Source organism: Aptenodytes forsteri, unplaced genomic scaffold, assembly GCF_000699145.1.
Source record: "Aptenodytes forsteri isolate BGI_AS27 unplaced genomic scaffold, ASM69914v1 Scaffold404, whole genome shotgun sequence".
In the NCBI taxonomy this organism is placed as follows: Eukaryota; Metazoa; Chordata; class Aves; order Sphenisciformes; family Spheniscidae; genus Aptenodytes; species Aptenodytes forsteri.
The window spans coordinates 3,182,900-3,201,873 of NW_008795629.1; the positions used below are offsets into that span (position 1 = coordinate 3,182,900).

The 18,974-nt window shown below is 45.0% G+C and overlaps 1 protein-coding gene across 3 annotated transcripts in view; it reads right to left on the reverse strand.

Annotated features, from left to right (window-relative positions):
- TP63 (tumor protein p63) overlaps positions 1 to 18,974 on the reverse strand; it is a 107,530-nt gene that overhangs the window by 41,071 nt on the left and 47,485 nt on the right. For all 3 annotated transcript variants that reach the window (XM_009282360.2, XM_019472875.1, XM_009282361.1), the window contains one exon: positions 9,976 to 10,230. In XM_009282360.2, coding sequence (XP_009280635.1) covers positions 9,976 to 10,230 — 255 coding nt within the window. The remainder of the gene's footprint in view (positions 1 to 9,975; positions 10,231 to 18,974) is intronic.

An 18,974-nucleotide genomic window follows, 5' to 3' on the forward strand; every position in this document is an offset into this window, starting at 1 on the left:
ACCCGCGGTTTTGAGGGGGGGGGGGGTCCAAGGAGCTCCGGGTGCAGGTTTGATAGCAAACCTGGGCTCACTCTGCTCCCGCTGCAGGGTCAGGAGGAAGTCAACTCCCAGCCACAGCTCACATGGTTGAGCTAATAAGCCCTGACAAGTGGCAGGGTGAGTTTGCCAAGGCTCGGCACCGCAGCTAACGTAGCAGTGCTGGTACAGCATTGTGCTCTGGCTACATAATAGGAAGAGGCTTTCCTTCATGCCATAGCCCTCAAACAGCCTCTGTGTCAATTTTCACACCTGGTGGGCCTGACACTGGTAACGCTGGAGATCTCAAGCTGGGGAAGCAATAACCCAACCGGTAGTCGGGCATTTTCAAGCTTTAGCCTGGAGATATGTTTTGGTTCCTTCAAAAGTTAGTTTGTAAGAAGACTTTAGTGTCCTGTAAATAAGTCAAAAGAAGAGGCCTGAAAGCTAAGGCTAGTGATACGGGATGCACAGCAAGTAGCAGTCCCCAGCTGTCCCCCCTGGGCATTTCACATCAGGGGTTTAAGTGCTTTACAACATGGGATCATGGTGACACAGTCCCAAATTTGAGGGTGGATGTGTGGAAAGGGGGAAGAGGGGGAACGGAGACAGAGGGAATGACTTGCACAACATTACCCAGATTACATCTAAATGACAGGGCAGGAACAGCTCTGAGGCTGGGCTTGGAGTCAAATCCACTGCTCATGGATGCGGCTCCCTAGCAGGGCATCTCCAGGCAGCACAGCTTCTCTCCCCAGGAGGAAAGCGTGGTGCACCCCGGGGCACACAACAGGCAGGGAGGAGAGCCCCGAGTGGCAGCCCCTGCAGGGATGCTCCCCTGTCCTTTTCTTTCAGGGGAGGGCATCGCCCTCTCCAGCGCTGCGAGGCAGCACGACCATCACAGCTAATGGGGAAAACAGAGCCAGAAAATTTAGACCCAAGGCCGGTCTCATTCATTCAGGAAAGACAGGTCAGCCTTCGAGTGCTGCTTTCCTGTGTTTCCTCTAGCACATTTTTCAGCTTTCTGTAAAGCTGAATTTAGATGAATTTCAGCAGCTAACGTGTCAGCAGATCATAAAACACTCCTTTTTATCAGACAAGTAATATTTTGCTCTCCTTAAAAAAAAAAAACCTCTCACAGAATACATCAGAAAAAATGAGGGAGAAGTAGCACTCTCCTGTGGCTCCACCGAGTTTTGCTCCAATGTTTAAATATTATCTTTAACAACTGGAAGCGATAAAGTTTGTATCAATACTCAGGTCTATTTGCAAGAGGATCTAAGCTCTTATTTGGGTAGCTATCCTATTGTGTTTACAATAACAAATCTGACACGCCTGCACATAGCAAAACCTCATGAAAAGATTTCCATTGCATAACAAAGTTCATGCTCTTTCTATACAGAAGCCATCCCTACCCAGGACACTTTTTTTTTTTTAAACAAAGTAGGACATTTCTTCATAGCGTATGGTCTGCCAAGCACTGGAGCTGAACCCTCAGTGTACAGAGCACCACCAATGCAACACACAGAGAATTATCCTTGCTTCAGCACACCGCCAAACTGCTGCTTGTTCTGTATCAAGTTGGCAGGGAAATGATATCTATGACAACTGCGATATTTCAGCTGACCTAAGGAAAGGAATGCTCATCTCCAAGGGCGGTCTTTGTCTGCAAGGTGATCAATACCTCTTACACCAGCCTACCTGAAGACCTTTGCCCAAAAGTAACTTATTAAACAGTCACGCTGATATTTTTTTGCACAAAGTTTTTTGCGGGGTTGAAATATCTTCTAACAGTGCTCAGTGGACACAGTTTAAGTTATACAGCTCAATGGTATGGGGGAAACCGGCAACCTTTTAGGAAACCCTCCTCGCCCCGGGGTGGGCTGCCTCCCTTCTGGCCCAGCTTGCCGTGACCTCTGGAAAGGTAAGGAGGCAACTCTGCCAATGCCTCATTTGAGCTCTGCTGGGCTGCTTTGAATGCTTAGCACTTGTGAAATCCAGGAGAGCTCAGCAGCTTTTACAAGCCAGCTTAGAGGCAGTTCCCATGCTGAACACTACCGAAAAAAAAAAAAAAGGCATTTAAAAAAGGCAAAAAAACCCACTCCAAAAAATTACTAGTTTGGAAATTTTGGCACTTCTGGCGCCTTGGTTTCCCTTCTCTAAAATGGTGACTGCGCTCCTGATTTGCCTACCAAGCAAAGGTGTTTGCTGATTAGGGAAGTAATGTTTGTGCAGCACTTTGAAGATTTAAAGTGCTACATTAATCCTACATGTTGTTCTTAGTAGAAGCCAATTTTTAACTAAGAGGAAGAAAAAAAAAAAAAGGTGATTTAAATAGTGACCCTCCCCTACTTCAGGATGTTCACTCATCTCCCAACATCAGCTATTCTTATCTGTAAATGTTTTTTTAACCCTTCCTTCTCATAGTACTCAGAAACCACAAGTCTCATTCAGCTTTTATTTGAAAAATGGCTTCTTTCCAGCCTGTGGCTGTTTCTTGTAAAGTTAATTCCTTTGGTAATACTGCTGGAGGCTCATTGGTATGTTTGGTGTGTGAGTGTGTGTGTGTATATATATATATTTTCCCCCTTTTCACACGGTGTTGTTTTTATATAGTGAAAGATACCTAATCCAGGATTATGATTCTCTTTATTCCTTTCTCATGAAAGTAGGTGGGGCTTTTTTGTGCAAGTTGCATCGATGACAATTATGTTTAATTAACACTTTTTCCTCTCCACATAGACAAAAAAATTCTCATTAAGAACAAGAAAAAGTTCTTGCACTTAATTCTCTCCCTCTGAATTTTTCTTCAAAAATAATTAAAAACTTAAAACAGATTTTCTGAAGGGGGGGAAAAAAAAAAGAAAATAAAGAAGCGTGATGCCAGTACAACTAGAAATTGCTTGTACAAAACAGCAGAGGGATCTTCTGCCCCTGTGGAGGACACAACCCCTCCCCATGACTACTTTCTTCATCCTCGTATGTCTGACCCTAATGTCTCAGTGTTTTTCACTTGCAGATCCTGGGAGACCTGTAGCGAGCTCTAACTGGTCTCCTGTTACACTGGGAGCGAATCAGCCACAAACTTAGTAATCAAGAGGCTAAATCCTAGTTGGAAGAGAAGGACAGTCACACCACCTGAAGCCTGCTTTTTCTCAGCAGGTCGGGCATGCTGGTGCCCAACACTAACTGTGCTGTTTGAAGAGCAGAGCACACACCATTGCAAGTCAAAGACCCAAATTTTCTGTTCCCAGTGCCGACAGGCACCACTTCATATAATCAGGAAGTAAATAACTTCCCTTCTCATCCTTCCTGGGCATCGCTAGCTGCGTGGGGTACAGACTGCCCCTTACAGCGTGCTCTTACACCGCAGCACAGCTCTGTCATCACAGAGGGCACGGGTCTAATAGAGAGCATACAGCAAAACTCCTCACTACAATGACAGCGGTTCAATATAGGGAGGCTATATTGCCTTGGAAGGCTTTAGAAAACAAAGGATACAAAAAGGAAAAGAAAAAGAAACAAGACAGCTCACATCACACGACGTTTTCTGGAAACTATTACACAGATCTGTAGAACTGCTCGTAAGGAGTAACAGAAGAAGATAATGCTAATAAAACCAACATATACATGACAAAGAGATTAGGGGGAAAAAGCACAATTACATTCTAATGGGAACCTAATGCACTCAGAACTTCTTCTACTCAAGCATAAAAACCCAAACAAAAGCCAGCAGGTCCCTCCTGGCTGGTTCTCACAGGTGAACTGGTTCTTCCCAGCTTTGCTAGCTTGAAAACACCTCCCTGCCGTGAGAAAGGCACCTCCTTCAAAGACAACAATCCAGCTCCTCTCTTTCCAGGTAGATGACCTAGGACAAGTTACATATGCCTCTACAGCCTTAGTGTTAGGACCCGTAATATCACACAGAGGGAAACACACTTCACAAGCTCTTCAAGCAGGAAAGCGTGATCACAACCTCTCCGTGCATGAGAACGATGGTGGCAATCAACGCCTGCCCTGCCTGCTCCATGCCAAGAGGCAGTGTGCGCTGGAAAGAGCCTCTTCAGGCAGGCATGGCTGCAGAGAGCTTGAGGAAGCCAAATCTTAACCACTTCTCACCTGAGACAAATGCCCAAATATGGAAGCGCTCCTGCTTCACCGAGATCAGTGGGGAGCCAAGCCCGTAGCTCACACCATTGCATCAGCTCTCGCAGCCTACAGCGTGTGCATCTGAAGGCTGCAACCCCATCTCCTCCTCCGCTGCCTTCCCCTTCCAGATCGCTTCTCTCCCTTTGGATTACAGGCATCGTTTCCCTTCCTCACTCCTGCTGTAACAAGGGGGATTATCACCAGCAAAATTAACTTTGCTGGGCAACCAACTGGGCTGAAGAGAAAGCCTACATTTAGAGGCATAAAAGGATTAGCAGGGTGGCCAGGAGGTGACCGAATTCAGTGCTTGGTGAGGTCTGCAGACCCTCTGCACAAATGAGTCTCTCTTTTACAAGAACCCTTCTCAGCTGCCCCGTGCAAACAGCTAAAGCCTACATCATTGCTGACTAGGAGCCTCTGACGACAGGGAAAGTAAAAATCCTGTAATGAGACCGCTTCCACTCCCCATCTCCTGACAGCTTTAAAAAAGGTAAAATTGGAAAGCTCAAATTGCACTGACCAACACACCACCAAGGAATAACAAAGCTAAGATTTCACATGAACACTTAGCACAGCCCCACATGTATATTCACTGAGGGAGTCCCCAGCCTTTAAAAAAAAAAAGTTTTCACATATGATGCAGAGATAATCAGCAGCCAGGACAATACTGGACATTAGCAGTGTTATTGAAACAATGTGCTATTTGAACAGATTATTCAAGAGAACACTGAACACATAATTAAGGACTGTTGAGTCAAGGCGATGCACACATCTAATTGCCCTCTCACTGCTTCACTATGCTGTCCTCTAATTCATTTTATAGAGATTGGGAAAAAATTTCCCCAATTTTACCAGGTGGTTCAGGACACAATATATTTAAACGAAAATGGAATGAATCAATCTGAAATAAAGAGACTGAGATAGCCCAGCCAAGGAATCTGTAGTCTTAACCACGGAAACCTGTTATTGCTTGCGTGGACTAATTTAAGTGCATTCCTTTCACCTTCCTTAAAATGCAGCTTTTCCTAATGCACTAACCCCAGCCAGCACAATCCATTTACTTGCTTTCATGCATGTTGCACAGGCTGTTATCCAGCTTTGCTAGCAAAAAGAGTCCAAAATCTGAGCATTTTCTTGCAGCTGTAGGTACAGCTGAGTTTACTGAGGAGAACCAGTGAGCCCGGCTGGAACACGGATTGCAGCTTTGCAGAGCTCCGTGTTTCCTAACAAAGCCCTGCAAGGACCAGCCCAGCTCAGCTCCAACCTACTGCAGGGCATGAGAATAAACTGCTAAACTCAGGTAATGCCGACAGTTGAATTATGCAAGTCTTGCAGGGCTGGGTGTCTGTCTTCAGCAGAATCAAAAACTTGCAAATAAATTTCAGTTTTCATTTAAAAACTTAAAGCTATTTCTGCCTTCTTTTTCCTTAACCCTCGTGACTACCAAGAAAAGCTTTAAAAGATTTAGTAGATGCACCCTAAAGGCTCAAAAACCTGGGGGAGAATTAGAAGAACCTGTTTGTCTTTTTAAAAGAGTCTCATGACTTATAAAGAGGTATCTTGCTTATGGGGATGGGTGGATCCGATTCATTTTTTGATAGCTCGCGTTTGGCAGTAATGTTAACTTTTACTTACCTTGACATACAATTTTAATTTTTACTTTCCTACTGCAATCATGTTCTTCCCCATGTAACAGGTTCTGCTAGTGACAGGTGATTGCCAAATCTTTTTTTAGGGGGAAAAGCCAGTGCAGTTGTTTATTTATTTATTGGCAGAGTGGGTGGGGAAGATGGGCACACAACTTACTTCCACAGAGAAGAAAAAAAAAATCTGAGGTGGCACACTTTTGAAATGCTTTGTTTTCTTCTTCTGCAGAAATGGGAGGAGATATCGCAAGGCATGGGAATATGGGAATTCTCACAGAGGAAATATCCCACAATAAATGACACACAGTTCTGGATAAGTTCTTACTTCACCCAGCTCATAGGGCTTCTCGTTCTACCTCAACGACCTACTCCCTATCTCAGCATTACAAAATGGTAACTGCTTGTTCCTTCGCAGCGTGGTTTTCAAGAAGGTTTTATTGTACTATGAGCATGCATGTGAGAAACTTTGTTCAATTCAGACTATTAAGGCTTTTGTTTTTAAACACTTCAGTAGAGTTTCAATTGTTAAAGATTTTCCTTCTGAAAAGACTGATTAACTTGCTTATATTCTTACTTGTGTTCTCAGGTCATTAATTAAAAAAAATAATCAAGGATGCTTATAAAGTCCTCTGCAATCCAATCTCAATTTGTCATCATTAATTAGTTCAACATTGCATACAAATGAAGAGCTAACCTGATTAGACAGCATGTTTTACTGGAATTCCTACTTAAGGTCATGAAAGACTTCAGAGAGAAAATTTGTAATATTTTCAAAGCGAGCTGCTCATACATATGAAATAACCCTCTCACCAAGCAGCAGCTAGTGTTTCTGCAATTTTTGGCCAGTTCCTCCTTCCCCCCCCCCCTCCCCCCCCCCGCGCCCAAATTAGGAGCCCATCACAAACCTGAGCAGAGACGCAATCCTGATGTTACACTCATCTCCCTCCCAGCCTATCCTGCTGATTTGGCAAAGGCTGCCCACTGTCCTAGGACAGTAAGCCTGCCCCATTAGAAAGAGTCTGCAGAACTTGGCGGGGGGGGGAGAATTTCAGGAAAAGATATGATTCCAGGGCCGTTTTCAGAGACATAGCATTTAGGTACTCGGCAAGTACCCTTTCTCCTTTCCCCCACCTCCAAAAGAAATAACCTTGGGATCTACACTTGATTCCAGATTATTGCCTCCAAAGCACGCAGGTTGGGAGCTAAATGCACAAAGTGGCTTAGAAATCTGAAGCATCTTCACAGGTCTCTAATCCTCCCATGAAAGCAGCTCTTGCTTTTTGAAGAAATAAGCCAGTCCTCTTACCAAGCCCAAAACCTTCAGTCCCATGACCTAATCTAACATGACTCAGCCCAGAAGCTCGGAGTACGCTGTCAGCCAGGACAGCAGATCCACTGCCAGTCACCACCGAGCCTTCCCAGCAGGGCAAGGTGGGTCAGCCTGGCTCATCCTCTCCCAAACAGGGGAGTGCGATACAATGGATTTCCTTACTTAATACTGTTGCCCTGGGGAACAGCAAGAGGGGAAAAAAAGAACTAAGAAACAAGGCTTTCAAGTTTTGGACTCTTAATAAGGGTGGGGCCATCAAGTAATTAAACTTTTAATAGGTCACTGCAGTGGAAGAAACCCTTCCAGTTGGGTAAGTTCCTAATCCATCATTAAAAAAAAAAAGACGACAGGCATTAATCAAAGCGTATGAAGTCACATGGGGGGGATGAGCAACTCCGAGAACTTGCTCTTGCTGAGAGGATGGGGCAATCACTCCTCCTTTCATCAACATTTCACGCATGTTTCCACAGTTCTCAGGACGGCAACGGGAAAGAGAGCCTTCACGTCCTTCCCCACCCACCCCACTGATAAAGCTGTCGAACGCATATTACCAACCGCTCAAGAGCCCATGTGAAACGAGTTGGTGGACTAATTAGCAGAAGGGCAGAGCTCCGAAGATGGAAAGATGCTCTACTGTGAAAGGCGTATTGATTGAAGGTCCCCAGCCACTGCCGCAAGACTGTCATCATCCACTGTGAACATACAGCACACTGCCAGCTCCTGCACGAGCAGCTAAATCTGGGTCATTTGGCTCAGCGCAGGGGCACCTGGATCGCGCTCGCTCCTCCCTGATCAGAGAGCTGTTTGGGACCCCATTCCTTTAGTAAAATACACGGACTTATCCCTAGACAGACTGCAACAGTTACAGGGAGCACATCTTCATGTGTTGGTAGCATGGTCCTCATTAGGGCAAAAGAAAAGGGGGGGAAGCTAAACGTGCCTGCCCCCAGGCTGCACACATTTGGTGACTGTAGTCACCAAGGAGCAATTTTATTTATTTCTTTGAAGCCAGCATGTAATCTGATCTTTGACATAATGATCTACATTAAAAGTCAGCCTCCACTTCTACCCCAGAAAGCCACGATCACTACAGTGAAACATCTCAAGTGCTTGCTTAACTTTAAGCTCGCTCGTAGCTCGCTCATCTTCAGCTCTGCTGGAACAGCCTGCTACATACGTTCAAACCTCATTTCAAAAGACCGCTTTTCATAGTTAAAAGGACAGCATCAAACGCTCTGGTTCCCTGCAGCTGCATTAGATAATTCTTTGTACCATACGTATCAAAAGAGACTGTCTTTTCATATCTCCTTCAAAGGACCCTCTCTCCAGAGCAGTCTGCAAAAATCCAAGGGCAGCATTTTCTTGCTCTGAGAAATGGAAAGTAGAACTGACCAACGATTTCCTTACTTAAAGGGAAGTGAAAACAAGTAGTGTGTGTAGTGTAAGTGGAGAAACCTGGACATGAAAACAAGCGTGAACTACAGCAGGGCATCACTCCCAATGCAGATAAGGAAAGGGTGCAATTTCAACCTCATTTAGAAATCCTTCACCCTTTTATGCATAAACAAATGACAAATTTGGTCTTGAGCAGATCTATTGCATCTATTGCATTTTAACCCCATGAAACACAATTTCCTGAACAAGGTTATTGTTACTAGTTCTAGACAAATTTTACTGGAAAAGGATGCAAACTTACAGTAATTTATTGTTATCTGGCATCTTTTTCCAGCGTGGAGCACATGGGCTCCGCTGCTTTGCTGGCAGCAGTGGCTAGGAGTTTGTTTATTAGTTTCAATTCCTGCTAGATCGTATTTAAATTGAGATCAAAGTAGTTCCTCAGATTAAAAAAGAAAAAAAAAACCCACACTATTGTAATGCTTTTAGCTTTTGGTAAAAAATGTACCTTTTTTTCTTTAAAAAAAAAAAGTTAAAAAATTGAGTCCCTGCTTTTATTCAGGTACCATGAGGTAGGGCATTATTCACTGCACCTACTCCAAGTGCGCAAAGGAGAGGAAAGCAAATATTGAACATCTTTAAGACAGCAATAGTCTCCACTGCAAACATCTCTACTCTAGAGCCCTAAACCACAATAGGACATACAGCTCCAGCAGTGCTGTGCCCTGGGCTACATAGTTTCTAGAGCTTGAACAATCAAGCCAGCTCCACCAAAAATCAAGAGCTGGGCTTCAAATTTCAAGCTCCATACATTTTTTTTTTTTGTAAGAAAGGGACTATTCTGACAGCAAGAGCAGAGTGTTAAGTAAAAAAAAAAAAAAAATATATATATATAAATAATCCAAACACCGCAGGGCTGACCCGAGCTGATGGCACTGGGGTTCCCACACCAGCTGCAAGAGGACAAGGACACAGAGAGAGAGAAAGCCCCGCATACCATGGGTCGGAGCGGGGGAGGCACCACCTCCATCCTGCCGGCACAGCCCCGCATGCCAAACCTTACGCAAACCCATGGAAGGTGAAGAAAGCGAAGGGAAGCGCTGAAGCCATGCTTATGCCCACCCCACATTTTGTTCCAGCACACCTGCTAGACCCAAATGGAGAGCCACTGTTTCATCACATACAGTCTTTAGGTGACTGTCTTTTTGCGAGGCATTTTATTCACCTAGGATTTAGTGATATTATTGGGGGTTAAGTTCCCACCACACCCTCCCGGAGCAGCCAAGATAAATCTCTCCCTTCTGTGTGACATGTCATGCACTGAAGAGGACACGGGTCACTCCGTTCTTGCACAAGCTGGATATGTATCCTAAGAACAATGTCACCAGTAGCATCGTGACTGAAGCCAGAGAGGGAGCAAAAGCGATGCTGCGTCCTTACCGTCCACGTTGCTGACTTTGCTGTGCTGGACTGTTGAAATGATACATCGAAGCTGTGAGGTCCTGGGTAGTCTGTGTTGGAAGGGATGGCTGGGGAGGGCGAGAGGGCATCAAAAGTCGAGCTGGGCTGGGCGTAAGGTGAGGGGGCCGTGACACTGTTCTGCGCGTGCTCCGTGTTGTAGGGGCTGGTGGAGGAAGAGCCATTCTGGATCTGCTGGTCCATGCTGTTCAGGAGCCCCAGGTTCGTGTACTGCGGCTAGAGGCAAAGAGATGCACAGGACTGTTACAGAAGCAACGTTAGCACAGGCTGGCTAGCCATGGCACAGCCTTCACAATGGAGGATGCACAGCACGATCTCAGCACCATCGAACACGTGTCACACCAAGAGGAGGGAGATTTGCAAAGGATATGCCCCATTTTACATCAGTGGCTGAAACAGAAAGAAGTAAAGTTTCTCACAGCCACACAGTAGATCAACAGCTAAGCTGGGAAAAGAGCTTGCACATAACAAGGAGGTGATTCGCAGGCAGCAAGCCATCACGAGGAGACAGGCTCCCTATGTCTAGCAACACCCAGACTGAGACCCTTTTGAAGAAACTGCTATAATCTGATAAAAATCACTAGGTTCATTACAGTGCAGCTGGCTCTAGCTTGTACAAGGCTACATTGCCTCTGACGGTCTCACGCTCTACACAAAGATTGCTCCTCTTCTCATGGGTCCGATCCTGCTACTCATGGTGGCATTTGGGACCTTTAACTCAGGTAGTAACCACACTGAAGTGTGACTCACTGGAGAAAAGGTTCATAGCACTTACCCAGGTTGTACCATGCACTCAATTCCCAGTGACCGGTCACAGACAGTAGTAGAAAGGAATTAAAGGTCTCGTCAAGCAGCATGGTAGCTCACAGCATGGAAGGCTTCCCCACATACTTAAGCACCAGCAGTTGCACAGCGTGTTGCACTTAAATGAGCAGACGTGATTGTGGCCCAGAAGTAGCCTCCAGGTACAAATGACATACGAAACAATTGAAGGCATCGAAAACAAAAGCTAGAGAATGGAGTACAGAAAGGCAAAGGCTAGATCAGGGGGAGGTTAGCAGAAAAATCACATGCCTAATGCCCTAAATTTTATGTGCAGCCCTGGTCCCCCTCTCAAAGAGATGAGAGTGGAAAAAATTTCAGAGAAAGGTGACAAGAATGAGCAAACTCTTTCAATGCCTTCCTGTAACGCAACAGTAGATGACAACTTTTCAGCCTGGAAAAGAGACAATGAGGAGAGAGGTGGAACGCAATATGACAGAAGTGGATAAATTCCTAAACAATATGGAAAAAAGCAAATAGGAAATGAATTTTCATGCTCTCTTAATAGAGGAGTTAGTGGACAAGAAAACATCTTGAGCAGGATTTGAACACACACAGAGTGATTCTTCACAAAGCCCACAAACAGACATGGATTTTCTGCTACAAAATGCTGCGGATACTAAAAGCCTACATATGTTCAAAAAGGCATCAGACAATTTCTGCTGGAGAAAAATCCATCAAGGCAGCATATCCGATTTTAAAATTCTGAACCACAAACAGTTGGAAGCTGGGAAAATGCTCTGAGGAGAGAGAGTTACACAACTACCCCAATCTTTTATTCCTCCAAAAGACCCAGCGTTGGCCACGGAGACAGGGCAGCAGGTGAGCCATACACGGGGTTCAGCCAGGTACACAGTCTCTTCCTTGCGTGTGTCCAAAGGGCATTGTTTGTGCCCAGCTTAGGGAGAGAGCAGCATCCAAAAAGTTTGTGGTACCCAGCCCCAACAGCTCTGGGATCACCCAGGAACACACAGCGATACACACACCTGGTTCTGCAGTTAGCAGCTGACATGGCAGAAGGGGCTCAGGCTCTTCCCCTTGTTCAAGGGTTCAAGCACCTCATGCCCCTCCACATCCTACGTCTTCAATCCCATCCAGAGCCATCAAGCTCATGTATCTCCCAGTACTTCAGCCAGTCTGCTCCAGACTTCCCTCTTCTTTCCAACAGTTGCTCCTTTTCCAGAGACAAGTCTGTAATATCAGCCAAGCAACAAAGGCTCCCCGAGTCAGAGCACCAACAGCAAGACCCATAACAAAAAGCTTTCCCAATACTAGGAATCCCACCGGCCCTAATGAAACTTCAAGCACATCATCACTCTTCCAAGGACCTGAAAGGGAATGGCACAAGCTACCTGCCAAGCTTCCCAGGGACCTTGGACAAGCCATTTAACACTGAGTTTCTCCAGTCACTTCAGCCATGGAGGAAAACAGGCTGGTCCTTTTGCAAGGATGAAGTGCCCTCCCTACACCCAAACACTTTGCGCTGCCAGCTGTCCTTCCAGAAGAGGAGGAGGTAGAGAAATTTGAGCCACCAAATAGAGCTCTTCCTTAGGTTTCTGTCTCTGTTTCACTGGAAGAGGCTGATATTTTATGAGGTTTTAATTAAAAGCCCAAGGTGAGCCTGGTGCTGTTGGGTCTTCAGCAAGGCACATCAGACTTTCCAGAGACAGATCAGCTTGTTAATACAAGCTGTGGTGGGAAGGAGAAGGTCCGGTGGGGAACGGCATAGGGGACTTCATTTTGGGAGCTGGGATGGTCTGCAGGGACAAGGGAGAGCTGGTTCCCTCCCTTGCTCTGCCAGCGATGCGCTGTGTCCTTGGGCAAGCCACCTTGCCCCCCCCTCCACCCTCAGCCTACTTCAGGCAGCAAGGTCTGCAGGGCAAGGATTGCTCCTCGCTATGTAAAAAGCGCTCGGCTTAATGGGCCTCCGTTTTGTCTGAGGCCTTCGGGCACCAGAGTAATAAAAGCAATTACATATTGAGCCCTAATCCTGGGTGAACCAGTGACTCTCTGTGTTGCCTCGGGTTAGTCATTTGCCCTCCCTGCCTCAGTTTCCCCATCTGTAACAGCGGGGATGTTATAGATGCCCAGCACCCCTGTTAGATGGGCAAGAAAGTATCTGTGATTGGACTCAAAGCATGCTAAATAGTTGACTCAGGAGAAAGCGATCCAGACTGGTTCTTCTTCTCCAAAAGGAGATTGCAGCTTTGGCAATGCAGATGACAATTATGTCTCATCTCCTGTAGGCTATTCAGCCAACCAAGACCTATTTAACGGACATTTGGTACGTGTTTTCCCTTGAGGCTAATTCTGTATGGAAAGAGCCAGAATGCTGGTGTACTGCACCAGGAACAGTCTTTTTCCTGCTCAATAATTCTGTATTTCATCAAAAAACAAACCTCCCTGCCCTCCTGCCCCAGAATACCCTAATAAGACCTGAAGACTTCTCAAAAATGTAGAAGTATCACTCAGTTGTTTCATTTCTCATGGAGATTAGCATCAGACACACTCCCTAACCAGCAGAATGATGAAAAGACGGCTGTGATGAAAACAGTCTTCTAAACCAACTCAGACATACAGACAGCAAAACAATAGCGTTTCAGCTTTCACTTAAAAACTATTCCCTCTAATCCCAGGCTACTTAAGATGGAGAAAGATGTCCAAATGGGCAGTCGGTGTTAACAAGACAGCACAGTCTGGAAACGCCGAAGGTGCTGCCTGGAAGTCGCCGAGGGGGGCCGGGGAAAAAAAAAAAAAAAAAAAAAAAAAAAAAAAAAAAAAAAGAGTGCCCCATTAAAATTTAAGATATCCTTAAGAGAAGCAAAGATCCTTTTCATTCCTTTCAGTCCAGGGACCATCTGTCTAAATGTTACCAGCAGAGCAGCCATTCCACCACATTTATACACTCGCATGCCACAACCGAATGCCATGTCCCCATTTGCTCTTTAAATAACTATTAATCTCCTTGCATTTATCCCCGCGCTGACACAAGCAGCTGTTGGACTCCCCTTCTCCCCCTCCGAATCCCACCAGCCTTTCACCTTCCCTGGCCCCTTGCTCCCCTCCCCAGGCAGGTGCTCCATCCCCGGTGACAAAGCCAGCCTCAGGTTTGCACACACACACGAGCACTAAACCTCGTCTGGCGGCTATGCCCCAAGGCAGGCGGAGAGTTGTTTGCGCTCAAGGGGTCAACATCTGAATTGCTTGCAAGGCTTTTGGAGGAATCAGATAAGGCTTTCGGAGGCACACGCCTTCTGACAACACAACAATTAGAGGGGCAGCAGGCCCGGGGAAGGCGCACGCAGGAATTCACCCGCTGCCGCCACAATAAAACCCCTTCGCCCCAGCCACGCTGCGAATGGTGAGAACAAAGAGAGTAAGGGGCTGCGGGCATGTCTGCAAGGCATCGCCCTCCAGGAGGGGTCTGCAGGGTGTGTGTTTGCACACACACAGCCTCCCTTCACCATTTACAGAAAGACGACAGCATTTAATTCAGAAATTAATTCTTGCCAGGTTGGTAGCCCAGATTTTAGCACATGCTTGTGTTTTGCTGCAGGGTTACTTTAAACAACTGCAGGATCTAATCCCACCACCGCTTCCTGGCAGAAGGAGAATGCTATTTGGTGGAAAGAAGAGAAATGCATGCAAAGCTGAAAGAATGGATTATCTAATTTTCAGTGCTTTTGTTCTCTATTTTGTTGCCTCCATCAAGTTTCTGAAACTATTAATATCGCTGAGGCATTACAAAAACCTTCAGGCGAGTTTAACTGCAAATAATTAGAGAGCTACAATTAGATCTTAGACTACGTATTTTGGAACATCATTTCAATAATGTATCTTGAACTATCGGTTTCACTTCCTACATCCCATCAGCTTCGCTTTCAGGTTTTCATGCTAACTCACGCTTCTAGATTAGGAGAGCCACAGTTTCACTGGAGAGGCTGCTGAATCAAAAACCACACTGAAACTGCAGAATTGTTTAATCACGGTTCTGCTGTTGGGAGGACAGATCTTCCTAAGGAACACCATGGACAACGTAAGGCAGAATGTCTCCTGACCCCAGCGGCTCCAGGGCACTTGCCACAAGAGGGCAATGCAAATGCTCCACTGTGCACGGCAGAGCTGACGTGCTGGGGAAGATTCCCCAACCCACACAAACTGGGGCCCTTCTCACCCAGCCCTGCAGCAAGAACCCACCCCCAGTTCTTCGGCCACAGCCCGCTTTTAAGCCCATCGTGTTAATTGATAAGGTTATGGGATAGATCTGCAAAGAGACCTCCAGTATGAAGGCACGAGGGAAGTAACGCAAGTGAAGAAAAGTTCTCAAGGGGACTTCCATGCCCAAAATCCCCTAAAATACACAGCTCCAGCTATTAACCACCCAGTTATCAGCCTTTCAGAGAAAGTTTTGAGAGTTTCTGCACTTGAGAAAAGAAAGGAAAAGTTACCATCTTCAGGTGTAGAACACCTAGATGCCTCCACCCCTAGCAAAACCCTTCTCCGTATCTCCAAAAGAACATGCATCTACGTCATGCACACATACCGACAAAATTTTAATTTTCACCGCTGGTTCTATGCAGCTGAAGAGCATTGCAAAGCTTTTTGAGTAGCTGGACAAAACGCCACCACTGGTGCTTATTCTCCAAAGATATGAGATGATGAAACTAATACAGTAAACTACCATGGCTGTTAGCAATAAGATTTTGCAAAGCACTTAACTAATTCTGTGCTTTGTCCTTAACTGCACCACAACTGATGCACCAGGGCTAACAGTTGCAGGACTAGTAGGAACCAGCTTACAGTGATATTTCAGTGCTGGACCAGGTAAAGATTCAGATTCCTGTTGGAGAACAGCTTTCTTATGGGCAGCAGGATAAGTATTTTCCAGAGTGCTCGATGCCTGTCCAAATCAGAAGACAGACACCTCAAATATATCAATTTAAATCAATCTAGTTTTTCAAACCTTCCTAGCAAAGGATTTTAGTAAGCGGAAATAAAGCACTTAAGCTCAACAGAAGTGCTTCTATCATAATTATTAATCAAGATATTGCTGACTGCGAGACTGCACAGCTTTGCCAGTTGCTCAGAAGGCAGCTGATACAATACCCGATGTAGGCGTACTGCTTGTGCCATTACAAAGAAGTGCCAAGAAATAAAGGGCTCCACCCATGCCCCTCAGCTAAGATCAGGGCTGAAGCCGAAAGAGATATCTAACTCATCGCAATGAAAGGCGTGATTTGGTTTGCATCTCTAGCCTCTTTTCTCATCAAAAAAAAGAGACTGAAAAACTTCTTTGTGCGTCAGACCTTCCACCCAGATCATGTACATCTGGGCTGCACTCCTTTCAAGAGGAACAAGCTCAGTTTGGACATCACTCTGGTCCCCTCCAAGCCATGAGGGGAAGATGTGTACAGTCATTTTAATACCAGCTGAGGCCCAAATCCCCGTGGAGAGCCAGGGTGCCGGTGGCAGGTCTCACAGCCTCTGCACTGACCCCAGCTCCATTTCCAAAATGGAAACAAATCCTGTAGGTCTATTTTGAAGAGGTTTTTCCCCAGAGCTACTGTGCAGCAAAATACATCAAACACTTGGAAGCCCACAGATAAAAGCGATAACGTGCACCATATACTCAATGTGAAGAGTGCGGGAGCAAATAACTTTGGTTCAACCAAAGATATCAACAATTACCAAGATAGGTTCCCAGACACTATAGCTCCTAAGCTCTAATTACCATGAGTCATGGCTTTTATCACTATAACAAATCAATCTGCTTTGAGTAATCTTACTGTTGGGTCACTGCCTTTTCCAGGAAAAGAGAAGACTATTTCACATCTCAGTAGCATTACAGGTTCCCTGCATGATGGAGTACATTGGACTAGAAGAGGCCCTGGAGTCAGTAACTCCTGTCCTGGCTATTAGACCTGCTGCAACATAACCGAATGTTTAACATCTCCTCAGCTCAATCCCACCTGTAAGCAGGGAGCACAAATATTTCTACATACTGACTCCTATATTATTTAGAAGGGGATCTATCTGGGATCTATTAGGCTATGCAATAAGCATGACCACAGCAATTTTAAGAAGCTAAATTCAAGAAGAGTAAAGAAAAAAAATATTCTCCTTCCAAAGGGGGCAAGCCTCCTGTAAAAAAAAAAAAAAAAAAAAAAGAAGCGTGTTAAAATATACTACAATCTTGGACTATATATACCTAGTCCTGCACAGGTATTTCATGTGAAGTATTAAGATAACCCCAGCAGGACACCTGGACAGCTTCCAACACCACCTAAACACATAAAGCACAACCTAAAGAAAACAGAGTCCTTCATTTCACCCAGCTGGAAAGAAAAACAAACAAAACAAATACACAAACCTGAAACAAACTAAAAAACTAAAAAAAAAAAAACCCAAAACAAGTGACCAACTGAAGTCATCCCACTATGTTTAAAGTTCTGATACGCAAGCTTAAAAAATTGCCTGCTCTGCCTACTCAACACAGCATCCCTTCCCTTCAGCAGTTGCCAATCAGCCCTTTGGCCATGGCCAGCTTAGTAGACAACACGCTACCTATGCTAAACAGGAGAAATCAGTGCATGTCAGTAATTTGCAACCACACACCATCACACTTGAAAAACCACTATGGTTTGTGTACTGGGGGGAGGGAGGAAAGTCTGGGTGATTTTCACTGGGATTAGCTATTCCAGTCTGCACGTCATGCCACATCTACACCCTTTAGGTTAACACAAGCGGCAGAGTTTTAAGAGCCGTACCCAGTAAGGCTGTAGCCCATGTGGTTCCACCCAGACACAGTTCTGTTGAACTCAGCAGAACTTCTTGTCCAAGTAAAAGTCCACGTATGCAGGTATTTGTAGGTTTGGAGAATAAGACAAATTTGTGAAAAGCTACATGAGGGGAAATTTCTGTCCACCCATAAAGGCTGGAAGCTTTGGAGTCGTGTTGCTCCCCCCAGCTGTAATTGTTTTCCTTCTTAGCTAAACTTTGAGTTTTGCCCCTTGGTTAATTCATTTACTTTAACTCAGCAAGAAGTATTTTTCAGCCAGAAGCGGGGTGCCTTTTAAAACAAGCACAGCCCAAAGCAGGAATGCCTGTAATTCCTGACTCCTGCCACCTGCCACAGGTTCACGTAAAAGAGCTTGTCTAATTCGAGGATTATCAGAATGACAGTGCATCTCACTTCACACAAATATTAAGTCTGGACATCCTACATTGTGTAAGTATTTCTAAAGTATTTTCCAATGCATATAAAAATAATATCACTGACTTCTCTAGAGCTGTATTTTAGGCTTATAAAAAGACTCTGAATTGGGCTCTTGAAAAAAAGTTCTCCTTGCGTAGAAAACGACTTCATTTCTGAAAGTCAGACCATTTTATGAAGGCTTTCATTAGAGTATCTAGGCTATGCTTAGTTATTTTGAAAATTCAGACAGTTTAAAACAGGAAAAAGACTGAGATCCACCCCCTGCACACAGACAGTCATTTCTTTACTCTGAGTTTGTGCACAGCAATTTATTTGACATGTAATTGGAAAACATATAAACAAAGACAGGAGGGGGGGGAAAAAAAAAGAAAGAAAAATCATACAATATCATCTCTATGAGATGCTGGAAATCATGAGACATCGGAACTCCACGATCTTAAAGCAAATTGATTAATAACCCAAACACTCAGCTTCCTAAAACTAAAACGGAGGCCAAGAGCTTCCTATGTTCTCCTATTACCAGCTGGACAACGCAATGTCAACAAAGATCTGAAGAGCCATAAAGTACCGAAGATTTGGAAAGGCACCCCCTTACACTCCCAAGAGATGTAAATGTAACTGAAGACAGAGACCTACATCAGGAAAAACAGGAAAAGACTGCAAGAATTCAGCAAGGCATTTTTGCCTGATTTCAGCAGCTAAGAAGAGCTGTAGGATCACAGCTTGGCAGTGTCCAGAAATCCTATGTGCTGAGTTTGTACAGCAATGTTGAAAAGTTGGATAAAAAAATTAAAAATAAATCTTTAAATATAAGAGGAACCAATTAAAATACAAAGGGGGAGGTGGAGAGGAGAAGCAGGGACTGGAGAGGAAAACTCCAGTAGTTGATTAAAGCTGCCTTGTTTCTTCAACTCTTTACTGG